Source organism: Chanodichthys erythropterus, chromosome 6 (assembly GCF_024489055.1).
Source record: "Chanodichthys erythropterus isolate Z2021 chromosome 6, ASM2448905v1, whole genome shotgun sequence".
Lineage (NCBI taxonomy): Eukaryota > Metazoa > Chordata > Actinopteri > Cypriniformes > Xenocyprididae > Chanodichthys > Chanodichthys erythropterus.
This window is the reverse complement of record NC_090226.1, coordinates 30832726-30852258: the sequence shown is the minus strand read 5'-3', so window position 1 is coordinate 30852258 and position 19533 is coordinate 30832726. Positions and strand designations below refer to the sequence as shown.

At 37.0% G+C, this 19533-nt stretch overlaps 1 protein-coding gene across 3 annotated transcripts in view; it reads left to right on the top strand.

The window, feature by feature from the left end:
- The window catches only part of camk1b (calcium/calmodulin-dependent protein kinase Ib), a 68165-nt gene that overhangs the window by 32108 nt on the left and 16524 nt on the right, over window positions 1-19533 (top strand). For all 3 annotated transcript variants that reach the window (XM_067388602.1, XM_067388600.1, XM_067388599.1), the window contains exons 3-4: window positions 5940-6071; window positions 15922-15996. In XM_067388602.1, the coding sequence (XP_067244703.1) occupies window positions 5940-6071; window positions 15922-15996 (207 nt within the window). The remainder of the gene's footprint in view (window positions 1-5939; window positions 6072-15921; window positions 15997-19533) is intronic.

Sequence of the window (19533 nt, the reverse complement as noted above, 5' to 3'; positions counted from 1 at the left end):
GAATGCAGAAAGCGGAAGCACGTGCAATGTGATCATTTGTGTTTATAAAGCATATACAGTTGTATTTTTTTAGAAAATGACCGATCGTTTCGCTAGAAAAGACCCTTATTCCTTGTCTGGTATCGTTTAAAGCCCTTTGAAGCTGCACTGAAACTGTAATTTTGACCTTCAACTGTCTGAAGGCCATTGAAGTCTACTATAAGGAGAATAATCTTGGAATGTTTTCATCAAAAACCTTAATTTCTTTTCCACTGATGAAAGAAAGACATGAACATCTTGGATGACATGGGGGTGAGTAAATTATTTGAAAGTGGACTAATCCTTTAACCGAGATATATGGCATCCGTTCAGAGACACTTGACCATCTGACTTGATTCACACGATCTCGGTCTCAGTCTGGCCTCCAGCACATGAGCTGCACCTGCATTTTGTTTATTTAAAGGAACATTACATAATGCAATCAGCAGAAATGACGGTTCCGTGTCAAGTCTGTGGGACCTGCACTAAACTGAATTTAGGCTGAGCACTGCCTCAGGAAGCAAGATGTCATGTAGCGTCGGTCTCTTGAGAGATGAATTATTAAATTGTTTGTGGTATCTAATTAGATTGGATTAATTGTTTTCTAAAGAATGTCACACCACGATGTAATTTGTTTGCCTCAGTGCTCTAATTTAAAATGATTGACCCAAAAATGAACTCAGATGAAGAAGTCTTTAATAATCTACTGGTTACACTTTTTCCATGCAGTTAAAACAAAAAGGACGATTTAAGGCCCAGATACAGTATATAGCCTACTTCAAGCAAAATCTAAGAACAAAGTTGTATGATGTAATTTCGAAAAAGATCAGACCAAGACAAAGTTGATTTAGAGCTTGCCAAAGCGAAATTGAGGAACAGTTTCCTTTCTCTGGGAAACTCCTTCAAACTACCATTTGTTACCATTGGTACCAATGAGTCCAGTTCAATTCTGATATTTTCCAAATGTATTGCGATTCTCTCTCGAATCAATTCTAAGCGTAGTTTTTAACAGCAGATGGCACTGTGTGCTTTAGAAACAACCGTACTCTGTTTCCTTCCAATTCCTTACACACTCCACTTGAACCTTCTATAAAATAATCATTCAAGTTTGAAAAAGTTGAAACGAATTACAAGGATGTTTACAGTGGGCTGTTTACAATAATCTTGCGTCATAAAAGCATTCTGAGGTGCAAGTATATTCTCAGACTCGGCCGAACGCACGAGCGCTCTTCTTTGTGAGCATTTTAGCGTGCGGTTAAAAACTAGCCTAGAGTGCCATCTACTATTAAAAACTAAGCTTTTGCGACACATTCGGAAAATGTTAGAATCGATCCAGAAATTTCGATGCTTCGATATATTGTCCCAGCCCTAATGTATCATAAAAGTAGCCATATGATAACTTCATGTGATGATTTCTACTGACACAGTTCTGACTGAGTGAACTGGTTGCAGTGGTTATTGAACTATTCCTTTAAAATTTCTTTCCGAGAAGGCTCATCCTTCTAAAGTGAGATGTGAGAGTCATGTAACACGGACTGGAAGTCGCTCTCCCATCTGCATTGCTCCTGACCTCTTGTTTCCTCTCAGGGAAACCACAACTTCATCAGTGGCCAAACCAAGCAAAAGTGTGTTTTTAATGGAACATGAGAAAGAAGGAGAGAGAAATAGAAAGTATGTTAATGGAAAAGAGTGCTTAATGGAGGGAAAGAAAACATAAAGGATAGAGAATGTGACATAGACATTATCACAATGATGTCAATGATTGTTCCAAATGGTAGGCAGCAAATTTTTCAATTCAAGAGTGCATTGTGACAAGCTTGGTGAACAAATGACTAAAATAAACTGTCTTATTTTTCCAATACTGAAAAAAACTAACAATTTCAATAAAAATGAAAATTAAAAGCACAGCTAACAATCACGACATGAATTAGGTTTAGCGTTAATGAAAATGAGTCTTTCAGGCATAACGTTATAATTCCAGATCATGTTTTGGAGTCCATCTCTGCCCCCCCAGACAACCTCTCTCTGTCCTCGGTGTCATTTGGGAAGCATAATGAGGAAGCCACAACAGACAGGCCTGTGTTGTAATCTAGTCCACATCCCCTGGTTCCACCAGATGGCCGTCCTCTTGTGTCCCTGACCGGAGAGGAATGTGCTGCTTTGCTATCTAACATCCCACAATCCCCAGCTCACCCTACAACCACCAAATACCCTAGCAACTGCATAGCAAGTTAACAACACACTAATAGATTATTAAAAAAGGAAATAAAAATTGTGTCCTTGATAATTCAGAAACGAAGCTGATCATTATTTCCATGTTATGGCCATTAAAATTGAGAACAGCTATCCCAAGCGTCGTTCACATTTGTTCATGTTCTCACAGTTTTGCATGGTTAGAATTCATAAAAATGTTACCAACCGCTATTTTACTTGCATTCTGTGCTTGGTGAGTGTTTATTTTAGGCTCTGCCTGCATGTGTTAGACTAGTTAGACAGTGTGTAAATGTGCAATTTCCTTACAGTAGAGCAACTGATTCCAGTTGCTGAACCATATTGAGTTTGATGAGGTCACAACACTGCACAAGATGTCCAACACATGCACAGTCTGCTGTTTTACGCTCGTCATGTCACTAGTGCGGCACTGCTGTACTCGAACGCGTGCATGGGCTGATGGGATATGTCCTGTATGTGTCCTCGCAGGCTCAGCGTCGCCGGTTTAGCCCACAGTCTTCCCCTGTCCTCTGGTCATGTGCTCAGGACACACATTCGCGTACAGGCTTAACTATGCATCATATCAGTGTTTGTCCTCCATGGCGGTGCTGAGCTCTCTGGGATAAGGCTGCCTGGCCGGATCTGTGCCGCTGAGGAGCTATAATCACATCCTGTTTAATAATGAGTTTACTCTTAATCTTTATTCTATTCTCAAATATTGAACAGGCTGGGTGGTTTGCTGATGATATCAGAGCTTTTAGGCCTGATCACAGATCCTCTGTTCAAATTATGTCTTGTGACAGTGGTATGAAGCCAGCTGAAACAACTCAAGTTGAATCGACACTCTGCAAATAATTTTTCACCGGACCTTTGGCTTGCTTTGCTTGCAATGTTGCTGGACAGTGTCACCGAGGGATGATGCTTGGGCACTTTCCCATTGTGAATGGGCAACAAATTTCTATATGGTTACTTTAGATCAACATTTGTTGCCCATTCTCAATGGGAAAGTCCAGTTAACAAAAAAAGGTCATAAAGGCTTTGTGAAATGAACCCATATGACATAAGTGGTTTAATTCAAACTATTGTGAAGAGATATGCACACTTTTTTAATGCTGAACAGATTTAATTTATTCACTTACAAACACATACATCAAGTGCATTGCATATGGTAAACAGGAAGCTTGTGTGCACAACACATGCTAGAACGTGCTTGTTGGTTCTCGTGCATCATACATGCAAGTTTGAGCTTCTGTGTTTACCGTATGTGATGTGCTCTATGTATGTGTGTTTATATGTTAATAAAAGCCTAAATTAAATCTATTCATCATCATATGAAGTGAGCATGTCTCTTCACGATTAAAATGCTTAATATGGATTGGATCTTCTAAGTTTTGATTACCAGGACATGAAAATCTCAGGTTCCATTTAAAAAAACGTTTGTGTTTCGAAGATTAACCAAACTTTGTATGGGAATTTTCAAAACGGGAAACTTTCCATGGGAATTAACGGGAATATATGGGAATTAATGAGAATAAACAGGGAATTTGCAAAATTGCAGGTTAGCCTATAACAGGGTACTTAAATGTAGTTGAAAAAAACTTCCTGTAGCATCATTTTGGTTAAAACAACCATATTTAATGCAATTTTAGTTGATTTCTTTTACCCAATCACATTCACACAGCACACTACTTACTGCAGGGCTATTATTGAGGCCACACCCCCTGCATGCACTGTGCATTCCCCCAGTCCATAACATGCACATTTGATCAAAAATACAGAAAAAAACAGTAATATTGTGAAACATAACTACAATTTAAAATAATGGTTTTCTATTTTGATATACATAAAAATATAATTTATTTCTGTGATGCAAAGCTGAATTTGAGCATCATTTCTCCAGTATTCAATGTCACATGATCCTTCAGAAGTTATTCTAATATGATAATTATCAATGTTAAAAACCGTTGTGCTCATTTACATTTTTAATAACCTGTGATACTTTTTTCAGGATTCTTTGATGAATAAAAATGTAAAGAACAGCATTTATTTAAAAAAAAACAATATACACTATCGTTCAAAATTTTGCGGTCAGTATTTTTTTTTCTTTCTTTTTTGAAAGAAATTAATACTTTTATTCAGCAAGAATGTGTGAAAGTGATAAAAAGTTTGAAAAGACCTGAACACGATTAAACAAGGTTTTCTTTTTTGGGTGAATGATCCCTTTAAGCTCTTCTAGAGAACTTACTGCCTGTGCTGTTATCCTTTCAGAGGAAGTATGTTTACATCTGCTTCCTGTTTTCCTATGCTTTCACTGACCCACTATAGTGGTTAAACATGACACTTAATGTGCAGCTATGTGCAGTGGTAATTTGAACCAATGAGATTTCTCTGTGGGCACGACACATATTCTTGTCACATTCACATTTGGAGATAAGAACTCAAATTTACATGTCGTCTCTGGTTAGCTCTTGTTGAAACAAGTCTGTTTGAGAATATGTCAACATTCAACCCATCTGCGACTTGCACTGTAAAGATCTGTTGATCATATTAATAGTGAAATAAAAGGAGTGCTGTTCCAACAGGATGCTACTCCTGCCAACAATTGTAGGAATTTTGCATATTTGTCGTTGTTTTAGTGGTTGCCAACTTTTTTCTGACCCAGGAACTAAAGTTATTTTAGTATTATTTATATACTATTATAGTATTTATTAATATTTTGAATTAGCTTTTATATATGTATGTATATATATATATAATATTCATTTATATGTTTGAGTTTTAATAATTGTTTTGTTGTTTTTTTAATATATATTCCTATGTAACTTTATATTAGGTGTCTTTAACTACTCTGCACTTACATCAAAAAATAATTGTTAGGTACATTGTACTTACTGTGTTCATGTTGAGGTGGGTTACGGGTAAGGTTAGGGACAGGTCTGGTGGTATGGTTAGGTTAGGTTTAAGGGTGGATTAAGGTTTAATATAAAAACATGTATGTGCACAATAAGTGCATGGTATCAAATGGTGAAATTAAATATTAGTTTATAGGGTTACACTTTATTTTAAGTTGTCAGTATTAAAGTGTAATTGTACATTTAAGTATCGAGTAGTAATAATAATTAACTGCATGTACTTACAATATGTTTATGGTTAGGGTGAGGGTTTGCTATAGGGTTAATTGCATGTAATTATGCATCATTTCCAGTTATTACTACAGTAACTACATGTAACAATGACACTAATATAAAGTGTTACCATTTATAGTAGTTAAAGTTTAGTACTTACTTAAACTTATTTATATCAGTTAGTCGCCAATGCAAAATTTCCCATTTTTAATTTTGAAGTTTTTGTTTTTTACGTTTTTATGTAATGCAATATAGATATTTTATTTAATCTATATTTCAATTATCAACAATGTTTCATAGTTTGTTTTGTTTGTTTGTTTGTTTCCACAGCCAGGAACCCCCAATTAGACTCTTAGCCAACCCAGAGAACCCATTATAAAAAAGCTAGATTTACTCAACAACATTAACTTTAAATGAATTATGTACTTAGATTGGTAGTTAATGTTCATTCATGTACTTAGAAATGCTGTGAAATGTACCTGCTATTTATCGTCTAAATGTTTTGTATATCTGTTCCTGTAGGACCTTGATGGTGGTCTGTTGAGCCCTGTTTTTTTCTGAATTCTGATGGATTTTGTCTTACAGAGGGGCTTTCTCTGAGGTGGTGCTTGCAGAGGAGAAGAGGACGAGAAAACTAGTGGCAATTAAGTGCATCCCGAAAAAAGCTCTGGAGGGGAAAGAAAACAGCATTGAAAATGAGATCGCTGTGCTCCACAAGTGAGTCATTGAAACAGCTGTTTTAGTTCACTTACAGATGTATATGACACACACACACATTCACACATTAAATATCAACACCTACTAGCTGTAAGAACACTGAGGCCCAGAGTTGTAAAGTCCATGCAGTTCTTTATCTATATGTAATAGCCATGTTATCTCAGGGAGAGAGGACGTGAAGTGATTTGTGCATGTGTTAAGAATCACATGTTTAAACCGCTGGAATCATAAAGCTCTGTGGGAATGACTGAAGCCGGAGCAGCCAACTCTATTTTTAGTGTCTGGGTTGCCTGGGTTACCACAGGCAAAGAGGCACAGCGTTCACAGAGATATTTGAGGCAACGTGTGAATGAGGAAACACTCTCACAGCCTACTGCAAAGTCACATTTCTCAACAATGCTGGCCTTAGACTTAAACTAGGGTATTACAAAATCAAATACATCCTCATTTATTTATTTAACTTTGTTCCAGAACCTAATGAGATGCCTTTCTTTGACAGCAATTTAAGGCATCATAGGTTTCAAAGTGATGACTGTTCTAAAAGGTAGGCACAGCAGCATTATGTTGCCTTATAAGGTATCTCATTTTGGCCAAAAAATCACAGAATGCACTGCTACAACATCAGCGGGAAAAAAAATCCATCCAAGATGGCGAATGAATTAAATAAAATTTACTTTTCGGTCAACACCACAAAGTATAAAAAAAAGCTCAAATGAATTAACAGGGCACTATTTTGTATATTTACTCTTTGTTTTTTAAAGTCTCAATGTAACAGAAGTAGTGACAGATCTTTTCTTCCATACTGTGACATGTATTCGAGTGAAACGGATTTATCGGAAAAGAAAAAGATTGTAGGGCGGGGTATTGATTCGGTCCGTCGGTTGTTAACTGGATGGAGTCAGATCTGAATGTGAGCTTGCAGTCAATTGTAAAAAGGAAGTTTAACAGACCAAATAATGAAAGAAGTACGGCATACATCACCAGTCCGTCGTTTCACTGGAAGTTATGACATTTTTTTAATCAAAAATTATATCCAAAAAATTGAAAAGTGTATATATGGATGAATCGTTCACTATAAGATCAATAATATGCATTTAAAAAAATAGATTTCCATTTCATTTCATTGGACATATTATCATTTTGTGAGATTAGCTTAGCAACATGCTAATGTCGAACTCTACTGGTATCAGTTATGAGTTGAGTCTTATGTTGATCATTTTAAATAGTCAAGTATGAGGTTCGGTTACAGTTAGCATGCTGCCTGAGAAGGCATCTGCCCTTATAGTTCATAGACAGTGAGACAGCTCCAGGTTTTGGAACAGAGCTAAAGTCTGTATCGTTTCAAATGCCCTTGTGGCACAACTCTGTATCTCAACTGAACAGATTAACTGTCATTTTTTTGACAAATGCTTTTTCATTCAAAGCAATTTACAGTAATCTACTGTAGGGACAGTCCCCGGGTCTTTGTCATCCACAGGGATGATACAGCAGGATTGTGATGTCAGTGTTGTGTAAGATGTACAGATTATGTCACTGTGAATCCGACAGGGCGTCCTCAAGGAAAGACATGTTCAGTGACCTTACTGTGCACACCAGAGCGCAGGGCACCCTGGGACAGCTTGAGGGCCTCGCTCATATCTGCTGTCAGCGAGCGCAAGCACTTTGTACTTTTGAAGCAGTGTTACTAGTGTTTGGAAATATTTTCCAATTTTTATTTTGTTTTGTATTTTAACCGTCAGTTAAATGATTTATACATTAATTTTAGTCATGTTAGGAGTGTCGCAGTAGACCAGTATTGACAGTAACTGTGATGAAAATTGAAAAATGAAATATTATAATTCTAATGCTACACATAACATTGTAAATAACAAAACAATAAATGATCAGTTTGGCATTCCAGCGTAGAAGGTGGCAGTACTGCATATGAACACTGGTAGCCACCCCTCATTAAAAAAAAGAAGATGATGTAGTGTGTAGCTACAAAACCATGTTTGAGGAGATGACTGACAAAAGTGAGACACTCTACCCGTACCCGAGAAAGGTTAGCTTGCCATTTTTTTTTGTATTCCTTAAAAAAAAGTCTGCAGTAAATGCAGATCAACTGCAAATTATTTTTGTATGCTATAGTAACAAACTCTGTCTTTGCCTCCTTACATATATTTTGAGTGATTCATTGGCCTAAAACAAAATGTTTTTATTTTTAAATGAATTATGACCAATAGCATTATTTATTTATTTTTCAGAAATTTCTAAAGATATTGTAATATCTATTGTTTTGGCCACAATAATCATGTAGTGAACAACATTAGCCACTTTTCCACTGTCAGGCCAGTGCGAGCCAGGGCTATCAATGGGCCGGGCCGGGCCAATAGCCTCAGACCTGTAGCACCAAGCCCAAAACCACGCTGCATTTCCACCGTCGTGCCAGAAACTCCGCAGCGCTTCACTAAAACTCACCCTCTCTGGAGCAACGTCACACAAACCCATAATTTCCCCATCAAATGGAAGTTTTATCAGAAATCACTAGCAAGATAGCAAAACAAACATGATAACGCAGCCGTTTGTTGGCATATTTGTTGTTTACTTAAAGGGGACCTATAATGCTCCTTTTACAAGATGTAATATAAGTCTCTGGTGTCCCCAGAATGTGTCTGTGAAAGTTTCAGCTCAAAATACCGATACAGATCATTTATTATAGCTTGTCAAATTTGCCCCATTTGGATGTGAGCAAAAACATGCCGTTTTTGTGTGTGTCCCTGTAAATGCAAATGAGCTGCTGCTCTGACCCGCTTTCCAGAAGAGGCCGGAGCTTTAACAGCCCTCGCTTCGGTCGCTCAACAAAAACAAAGCTGGAGAATCTCACGCAGCAAAAATGAGGATTGTCAGTAACGGTGTTCAACCTTACATTGTTCAAACCGGAGTCGACTCTGATGGAGAGACTCAGGAAGAAGTTACAACTTTTAGAATGAAACTGGACATTTCTGAATGGTTAGTGGATACATTTATGTAGATGCTGTGGATGTGATTCAACTCATCGAATAGCATGTGCCGTCATGTTAATCTTTTGTGCAAATCCAGTGTTGAATTGACCCTCATTTGTGAAGCAGTCTGGCGTAAAATGACAACAAGGCATCAACACTCTACTACAACAACTCCTCCTCTTCTCCTAAGCAGCCCAATATGGCCTCACCCCCTCACCCAAAAACCCTGGCCCTTGGTCCTAAGGAGTCTGGCACGAACTAGCATGACCGCCTTTGGCCCGGCAGTGGAAGTGCAGCTATTGTGACAGCCCTAGCCCTCTATGGTGGGCTAATTTAAAATACAATAATAACATTCAACAACAATAACAAAATTACATTTTAGTATTATCATATAACATTCCCTTCAGCCAATAAAATCAAAATGTATATGCCATGTGCTTGACATTATTGGCAACAAGGAAGTGAAGGAGACATAAGCACATCATAGTACATTCAAATGTGTTTTCTAAAGTTTTTGGTCATTTTTAATGCATATTTTGTAAAATCAATAACTCAAAGACCAAAAAATCTGTGTGTTATGCATAATGGACAAAGTCCTTTTAGGGGATACATTTCTTATGTAGCTGGCACTATTGTTCATTACTGGCAGACAGTATAATAGCCTTTTTGCCTGTGTTTTAGGTTGATGTTAGTAAGTTTTATAGAAGACAGAGGAAAGCTGTACATTTTCCAGAAAGTATTGATGATAGTGACAGCAGTGCATTAGAAAATAAGGCCATAGTAAGAAAGGAAGAGGCTGAAGATCAAGGAGGATAGAAGCAATGAGGGTGATGACAGAGATGAAAAAGATTGTTGTGGAAGTCAGCCATTTTGGTACATTATCCTATGCCAGTTTGGAAGATGTGATCCATACTACAACCAGGTCTAAGTCTAAATCCACTAAACATCAAAATCGAGTTACATGTTTAAAGTGTGGGGTACACTGATAAAGAAGAGTATTGTTGATTTTCACTTGTGCTACAATCGTTGATTTGGAATTCCAAGAAAGAAACAATGTTAACAATGTTCTTTTTTGACATTTTCAAATGAAATATAGTAGCACAAGATGAAATGGAATTTCAATAAAGCTTTTTAATGTTTTATGAAACACTAAGACCGTTTTACTACTTTTCAAATGGCCTGTACAACAGAATACACTGCAAAGAATTCTGGATTCTGCTTGGCTGCCGATATTTTTATTGTTCATCGGCTGGAAAAAAACCCTTTATTTTATGAAAGTGATCCGTACACCACAAAACCCCCAGAGTTAAATCAACTCTGCTCAGATTACATATGGTCCCTCTCTATATAGTGTTAATGTAACACAGAAGGAGAGTTAAAGTTGATGAGATAATTAAGTGATGATTGAGCATTAGTGATGAACACCTGCTGTTAACAAGCAGAATCACTGAAGAGAAACACAATAACTACAACTGACTTCCAGCCACAGCCTTAGATGAAATCAACTGAAGATAAAAGGCAATAAATCTCTCAAGATCTGATTAAACAACTCCACAAACAGCATATTATCTCATTAACTTTAACTCTGTTTCAGTGTTATTTTAACTCTTTGTAGAGAGGGACCATATGTTCTCTGAGCAGAGATGATTTAACTCTTTTCTGTGTACGATATTGTTTCTCTGTGACATTGTTATAGTTGTGGTGTGGACTTTGCTATTCTTTTACATTTTATAATGATTTTTATAACTAAATCTTTATCATTATCTTATAGTTATCGTTCTTGGTGTAATTGAGACATTATCACACAAAATAAAAACACTAAATAATTTGATTTCCAAGATGATAACTTGATGCCACTTAGACCATCCAGCATTAATTGAAAATACAACAATTGAAATTATTTTATCTTTGATTTAATTCAGTTTTTGTTGTTATTTTAGCACACATTTATACTAATATTTTTATTTTATATTAGTTAATGAAAATAAAATAGTCATATATAATAGCAATAGTTTTCATTAACAGTAATATCCTTGTTTTGGAATCGTGGCTGCCCACAGTTGTGTGGGTCAGAGTGGTGTGTAGTTCGGAAGGAGGCAAAGACTAGGCCACCAGAATGCCTGAAAGGACAGAAGGGGAGTGGGTGAGTGTACATGTTGCTGACGGGAGAGAAAGAATGAGAGGAAGAGAGCCTCAGTGACTCATTCAGGTGCCTCTGTTGTGTCGTATTGCCAGTGGGGAGGTGTGTGGGATTCCACCGTTCAGCTCAATTAGAGCCCCCGCATGTCGCACACACTCACGCAGTCCTTCTGTAAGTCAATGAAAATCAGCTGGACTGTTGGCTGTTGTGGGGGCAGTGAAAACTGAGAATCAGGGGTCACGGAGGAAGATGTGTGACTTTAGTTTATACATGCTTCTTTAACTCTTCTTTATTATGCACTAGACTAATACAAAATCCACCCCCTCATAAACTTTAGTCAGAATAGACAGCATATTTAATTTGAATGAATACAAGGCTGTGTGGGAGGAAGTACAGTCTGTTCAATATGTCACAAGCTGCGTTCTGATTCTCAGGGTTCCTACGCAGTGTTCACCGCTCCCTGCACTGATCAGGCGGATTCTGTAAGAGTTTACTTCACATGATGTGATTCGTTCATTTTGGAGTTCCCTGAATCGTCATCAAACAAGGATGAAACTTGTGTCAGACAGATTTGGGATTGAGTATGATGATGATGATGACATTATATACCTTTGTAACTACATAAAATAAATGATTACATTTTCATATATCAATACATATAATACACATATATTCAATTTTATAAAAATATACACTATCATTGTAAAGTTTAGGGGTAGTAAGATTAAGTCTCATGAAATATTAACTCTTTTCTATTTTATTTTAGTTTAGTTTAAAATGTAATTTATTCCTGTGATCAAAGCTGAATTTTCAGCATCATTACTTCAGTCTTCAGTGTCACATGATTCTTCAGAAATCATTCTAATATGATGATTTATTATTATTATCATAAATGTTTCAAACAGTTGTGCTGCTTGATGTTTTTGTGGAAACCATGATACATTTTTTGCCAGGATCCTTTAAATGTTCAAAAGTTCAAAAGAACAGCATTTATTTCAAATCGAAATGTTTTGTAACATTATAAATGTCTTTACTGTGACTTTTGTTGAATTAAATTTAACCTTTATGCTGAATAATTCTTAACAATCTGACTTGTATCTCATATGTTTAGTGACTGTTTAGATGACTGTTGTGTTTAACAAAATGGCAATAAATGTATTTTGGTTAACTAATCTACAAACCCGATTCCAAAAAAGTTGGGACACTGTACAAATTGTGAATAAAGACAGAATGCAATGATGTGGAAGTTCAAATTTCAATATTTTATTCAGAATACAACATAGCTGAATAGAAAATGTATCATTTTAAGGGAAAAATAAGTTGATTTTAAATCTCATGGCATCAACACATCTCAGAAAAGTTGGGACAATCCATGTTTACCACTGTGTGGCATCCCCTCTTCTTTTTATAACAGTCTGCAAACGTCTGAGGTCTGAGGAGACAAGTTGCTCAAGTTTAGGAATAGGAATGTTTTCCCATTCTTGTGTAATACAGGCTTCTAGCTGCTCAACTGTTTCAGGTCTTCTTTGTCGCATCTTCCTCTTTATGATGCACCAAATGTTTTCTATGGGTGAAAGATCTGGACTGCAGGCTGGCCATTACAGTACCCGGATCCTTCTTCTACGCAGCCATGATGTTGTAACTGATGCACTATGTGGTCTGGCATTGTCATGTTGGAAAATGCAAGGTCTTCCCTGAAAGAGAAGACGTCTGGATGGTAGCATATGTTGTTCTAGAACTTGGATATACCTTTCAGCATTGATGGTGCCTTTCCAGATGTGTAATCTGCCCATGCCACACGCACTCATGCAACCCCATACCATCAGAGATGCAGACTTCTGAACTGAGCGCTGATAACAACTTGGGTTGTCCTTGTCCTCTTTAGTCCGGATGACATGGCATCCCAGTTTTCCAAAAATAAATTTTGATTTGTCTGACCACAGAAGTTTTCCACTTTGCCACAGTCCATTTTAAATGAGCCTTGGCCCAGAGAAAACGCCTGTGCTTCTGGATCATGTTTAGATATGGCTTCTTTTTTGACCTATAGAGTTTTAGCCGGCAACAGCGAATGGCACGGTGGATTGTGTTCACGACAATGTTTTCTGGAAGTATTCCTGAGCCCATGTTGTGATTTCCATTACAGTAGCATTCCTGTGTGTGAATACAGTGCCGTTTAAGGGCCCGAAGATCACGGGTATCCAGTATGATTTTCCGGCCTTGACCCTCACACACAGAGATTGTTCCAGATTCTCTGAATCTTTGGATGATATTATGCACTGTAGATGATGATAACTTCAAACTCTTTGCAATTTTTCTCTGAGAAACTCCTTTTCTGATATTGCTCCACTATTTTTCACCGCAGCATTGGGGGAATTGGTGATCCTCTGCCCATCTTGACTTCTGAGAGACACTCTGAGAGGCTCTTTTTATACCCAATCATGTTGCCAATTGACCTAATAAGTTGCAAATTGGTCCTCCAGTTGTTCCTTATATGTACATTTAACTTTTCCGGCCTCTTACTGCTACCTGTCCCATCTTTTTTGGGAATGTGTAGCTCTCATGAAATCCAAAATGAGCCAATATTTGGCAAGACATTTCAAAATGTTTCACTTTCAACATTTGATATGTTATCTATATTCTATTGTGAATAAAATATAAGTTTATGAGATTTGTAAATTATTGCTTTCCTTTTTTATTCACAATTTGTACAGTGTCCCAACTTGGAATTGGGTTTGTATTTAAGGTATAACTGACTGTGGACTTGAATTGTTGATAGCATATCCATCTATCTATTGGAGTTTTTGAATACTACAAGACTTCTCAAAAACACAAGAAAGATGCAGTCCAATCTGCTTGCAGTTCTAAACTAAATTAAAGCTTCAAGCAGCAATGAAATGGCCCTCGCACCCGTGCCACCGCTACTCGGTGGCTTTAGGACAACAGAGCACGGTGGGCAATATGCATTTAAGTATATAAATATATGAGAGCTATGACAGTCATTTGTATTTGCCACACTTCCTGCTACCAGCTGGTAGCGCTATGACTATGACTAAATTTTAGCATGAAGACGTCTTCAAGCTAGGGCAAACATGTCGAGTTTGAGGCAGATTGATCATTATATGCTTGAGTTACAACAACCTCCTGTTTCATGATGATAATAGCATGCTTTAGCACTCAGCTAAGTGTTGCTAGCAGGTTACGATTGTTTGTAGCATGTTTAGCACTCAATTGTTTATTGTAGTATGTTGTTAGTAGTGCATCACAGTGTTTAACATATTACTTCCTGTTGCCAGTGGGTGGCGCTATTACTATAACTCAATATTGTGATGTAGATGTGTTCAGGGCAGGACTGTTCTCAAACGTACGTTTGGCGCAGATCGGACATTGTATGCCTGACTTACAACAACTTCCTGTTTCATGGCGAAACGTGGTGCTATCGAGCCATTTTGCCACACCTAATTCTGAAACCCATATCAGACGTAAATTTTCACCACTTCCGACGCGTGTGCAAAGGTTCATGAGCTTGAGCATGCTTCGAGCATGTTCAAAAATGTGATTCATTTCGGAGAAGAAGAAGAAGAATAGGCCGAGCAATTACAATAGGGTCCTCACACCAACCCTAAAAATATTGTTTTAATTCAAAACTTTTAAGTCTTGAGTTTACATTTTTTTTGTTCATTTCTGATTTGAATCCATAATTCCCAATGAGTAGTTGAGAAGTTCATTCCCTAATAATAATAATAAGTTTTGCTATCCAATTTTTGCTTTAAAAGAAAGTTTCTGGTATTGTGATTCATCCCAGAGCCTCGTAGCTTTGGTTGATGGCTTTGAACTCTTTTTGAAGAATGTTTTGAAATCCCTATGGAGAAGAAAATGGATAGGAAATCTTTTATAGAACCCCTGAAGGCCGCTGATTAAATTTAAGATGAAGCATTTTTCTCCACGCTTTTGTGAGAGGTTTCTGCCTGTTGCCTTCTTGCTACGAGTGGCTCACCGTGCCAGCTGCTCTGCAAATGTCACATTATGTTGTTGTTAGTAACATGCCTTACAGTATGTTTGTAATAGGCATGAGACATTTGATGAAACCAAATGAGAACTCTCTCCCTCCCCCTCTGTCTGGTTTTCCTCTCACTCTCTTTCTCAGGATTCAATGCACTCAGACCTGGTTTCATATTTACATTGCATCTGAGGCTATAGACAACTAGAAATCTGATTCCCCTTGGTAAATATTTATGAAGCATCTCTGGGTCAGTTTAACGGTCTAGAACACTGTGGCAGAGATTCGTCTGGACGAGGAGAGATCTGTGGTCAGATCAGCTTACACGGAGACAGACTGATTAAAGCTGTTAGTATGAGCCGTCAAGCTGCAGCAACACTAATTATAACACCCTCTTTGACACTTTCGACTCCACCCAAACTAATTTGCATATAGTGCTCTTGGTATCATGCCTTAAAGGAATATTTCATGGTCAATACAATTAAGCTTAGTCAACAGCACTTGTAATATAATGTAATGTTGATCACCACAAAAAATACTCACTATTTCAAAGGTATGCTACAAGACAGAAATAGCATGTCAACATGATTTTAGTGTGTCTTCTTTTCATTCTATTTATCTTTTTTTATATTATTTATTTCTGAAGCACCAAGAAGTACTAAGCCTATAGATATTTTGCCTTATTCCTGGGTTGACATGGGTTTTTTTTTGCCTCTTTTCTCTTTCTCTTAGGATTAAACATGCCAACATAGTTTCCCTGGAGGACATCTTTGAGTGTAAATCACACCTCTACCTTGTCATGCAACTGTGAGTGATGTTTTTTTATTTTTTTATTTTAACTTTGTTGTTGTCCCATATTTTCATGCTTTCCAGACAGAGCACATGAGCCGACCTCCAAACAATTCAGCTATTATCTAGTGCAGCTGCCATGTGCTGGTTGCCAGTTTTAGCTCCTTATCTCGAACTCATTCATTTCCGTGACTTAAAGGCTCTCCGAGTTTAGATATTGTGCGGTTTTTATGGTAAATGAATCTAAATACTGGCCAAAAGCTGTAGAGACTTTTTTAAAAAACAAAAACAAAAAAAAAACAAAATGCAGGAGAGATGCAAAGGTAGAGAACAGACATCATTACATGTATTATCATTGCTACCTTACATACTGTAAATGATTACTATTTATATATATATACTATTTATACTATATATGATACTATTTTTGCTGCGCTGCTGACGCTCAATTAAAGTGAAAGCACACTTTTGATGGACAAAATAAATATAATTTCACACAAAGTGTTCAAAATGCTCAGAATAAGTGTTTTAACAAGAATTTGAGTATGACAGAAAAGAAAATTAAGAATCAAAAATAATTATAGAAGATTTAAACTTGTTTTTAATTATTCAGTTTGGGTTAAAGTATGGTGTATTATAAAAAACTAAAGTAAACTAGCCAGATAATATGATATATAAACATTATTTAAGTTATTACACAGAGAGATATAGGCTGTAGCATACCCAAATCAAACCCAAGATACTCGCACGTCTCTGCAGCTGGAGTGATGGTGTAGTTACGCTCACGCGCCGCTCACGCTTGCAGTGTGAAACAGGCGTTATATATGTTAAATGTACTAAATTGCAACTTCATCATTGCACGTGTAATTACAGATATATAAATACATGGCATAAATTTCAATGTAATTTTTATTAAAGTATATTTAGGTTTACCATAAATGCTTGTCAGGATATTCAGCAGTACACTTCAACCATATTTCAAAGACAAAAAATATTTTATTATTTATTATTTATATATAAAGTATTTTAGCTTTGAAATTGCATACAAAGATGTACTTTAAGAGCTAATTCACCCATAAATGCAAACTATCCCATGATTTACTCACCCACAATCTGAGTTATTTTTAAAAATATCCTTAGTCGTCCAAGGACAACCGTACACATACTGCGCAAGTCGATTTGGGCGGAAGAGCAACCTTTGACTTGAACGCAATGACGAATATGGAGGCGCAGAGGAGAGAGCAAAACAAAACACCGGTCTCGAATTAGAAGTTTAAGTTTTAAATATGGATATTTTTCTTACAAAAACGCATCACTTCGCATTAAAAGGCCTTTATTAACCCACTGGAGCCGTATGGATTACATAGATTATGAATGGATGCTTTTTTTTCTTTTTTTTTTTCTTTTCTTTTTTTTTTTTTTTTTACTACTATTATAAACCTTGGAGGACTAAGGATATTTTTAAATATATCTCTGATTGTGTTCGTCTGAAAGAAGATAGTCATATACACCTAGGATGTCTTGAGGGTGAGTAAATCATGGGAAATTTTTTGTTTGAACTATCCCTTTAAATCCTACTTGGGTCCTCTCTTCGGTTCATTGCATTTAAAATAGATTTAAACATTTGATTTTATTTTATGCATTTTCATTTCATTGTAAATAACATGCAGTTAAGTGTCTGAAAACATTTAGTTATTACACAAGTATATTATTTCCATAAGTACTCTTTTTAAAAGTATGCTAAAGTGTAGAGTAGGTTTCTGACCTTATTGTCATCTCCAAAGCCGCATGTCAAAGTAATAGAGCAAAAAAGTGTTCTTGTCATTTCCTCTGAACACAAGATCTACTGATAGACCACACAGGGAACGAGAAAAATGACCATACATGGGTAAATACTAGAAGAGGGGCGGTCAGTTTAAAGAAGGACAGACTGTTTAAAGGTAAGGTGTGTAATTTCAGCCCCATTTGCCTCATTAAACAGAATCACAAAAATAATGATTTTCAAACAATTTTTATTGAACATTCCCTCAATCTGCCATTGGTTGACTAAACAAACAGCCCCACCCCAAACTCATTCTGTTGGTTGAGCCAGTGTTGCTCTGTCTGGTGCATTTAACATATGACGACACTGCTTAACTACCATAGTATGATGCATTCAACGAATTAATAGTAATGACTGTTATAATAACACATTCACACCTGCGCACACTTTGTACATATATGGGATGAAAGATATAGAATGTACTGGATGTTTGCTTGCTTATTGTGAGCATGATGTATTTAAGTCCACGTTACACTAACAAGAAACTTTGGTTCTAATCACAGGTTGAGACTTTAGACCATTTGAGGGAAATTAACCTGCGATTGATTTGCTTAGACATAAGTTGGTCGTGCATATTAAGCTGCTATTTGAAAAAAAAAAAAAGTGTTTTAACGTTGAAAAAATGACTCTTCAGACTAGATGAACCCACAGGAGCCACACGACAGAATACTAGAAGCTATCGTGTTTCTTTCTAACAGGCCCCATAGAGCTACAGAGGAGTAGGTAATGCATGACTCTGTGTGTCACCCCTCTCAACTCTCTCTCGCCCCCTAATAGTGTCAACCTGTTTTAATTACTTATGTGCCGGAGAGCTTCGCTAGTGTCTTTTCCGCTGAGAAATCAAGGAAAAGGCTAAACAACCACACACACAAACACAGAGGCGCACAAGCCCACTGAACGGAACCAGGAAAATATGCTCACACCTGTGTCTTCACACCTACCATCTGAAATGTCAGTAGAGAGAGAGTACATAGAGAGGAGAGACAGATTATATCACGGGTGACAAAAGATAGAGAGAGAAACACAGCAAAGGGTCGCTTTCCACAACAGCTGTGTTAACAGAGAGATCAAGAGCGACAGAATGACAGAAAGGGACGCGAGAGATGTTCATTGTCGCATTTTCCGGGTGATGGCAGCTCTGCATGCAAGACAGCAGGACTCCAAGCTTGCCAAGGCTTTCAACTCAGCGAGAGATTAACTTTGCATGCATGTATGTGTGTGTGTGTGTTCGCACCCACAGTCTTGATGCTTCAAATACCACAGACTATGAAATCCCACCCTCAGCGTTGTCTTCATCCTACACACGCAAACAGACAAAACTGAATGAAGTTTCACTGTAACCGCAATGCTTGAGGAGCTGAGAAGTTAGGAGGAAACCCACGTAGATAGCATGTCTTGTCCATTCCACAAATGGGTGATTCTCAGAAAAAATGCCCAGATCATATTTCAGCCCAAAATCAAAAGGAATTTTATTCCTAATTTATGTCTTTAAAAATTAACCTTAAAGGGTTAGTTCACCCAAAAATGAAAATTCTGTCATTTATTACTTACTCTCATGTTGTTTCACACCTGTGAGACCTTCGTTAATCTTCGGAACACAAATTAAGATATTTTAGTTGAAATCCGATAGCTCCGTGAGGCCTCCATAGGGAGCAATGACACTTCCTCTCTCAAGATCCATTAATGTACTAAAAACATATTTAAATCAGTTCATGTGAGTACAGTGGTTCAAT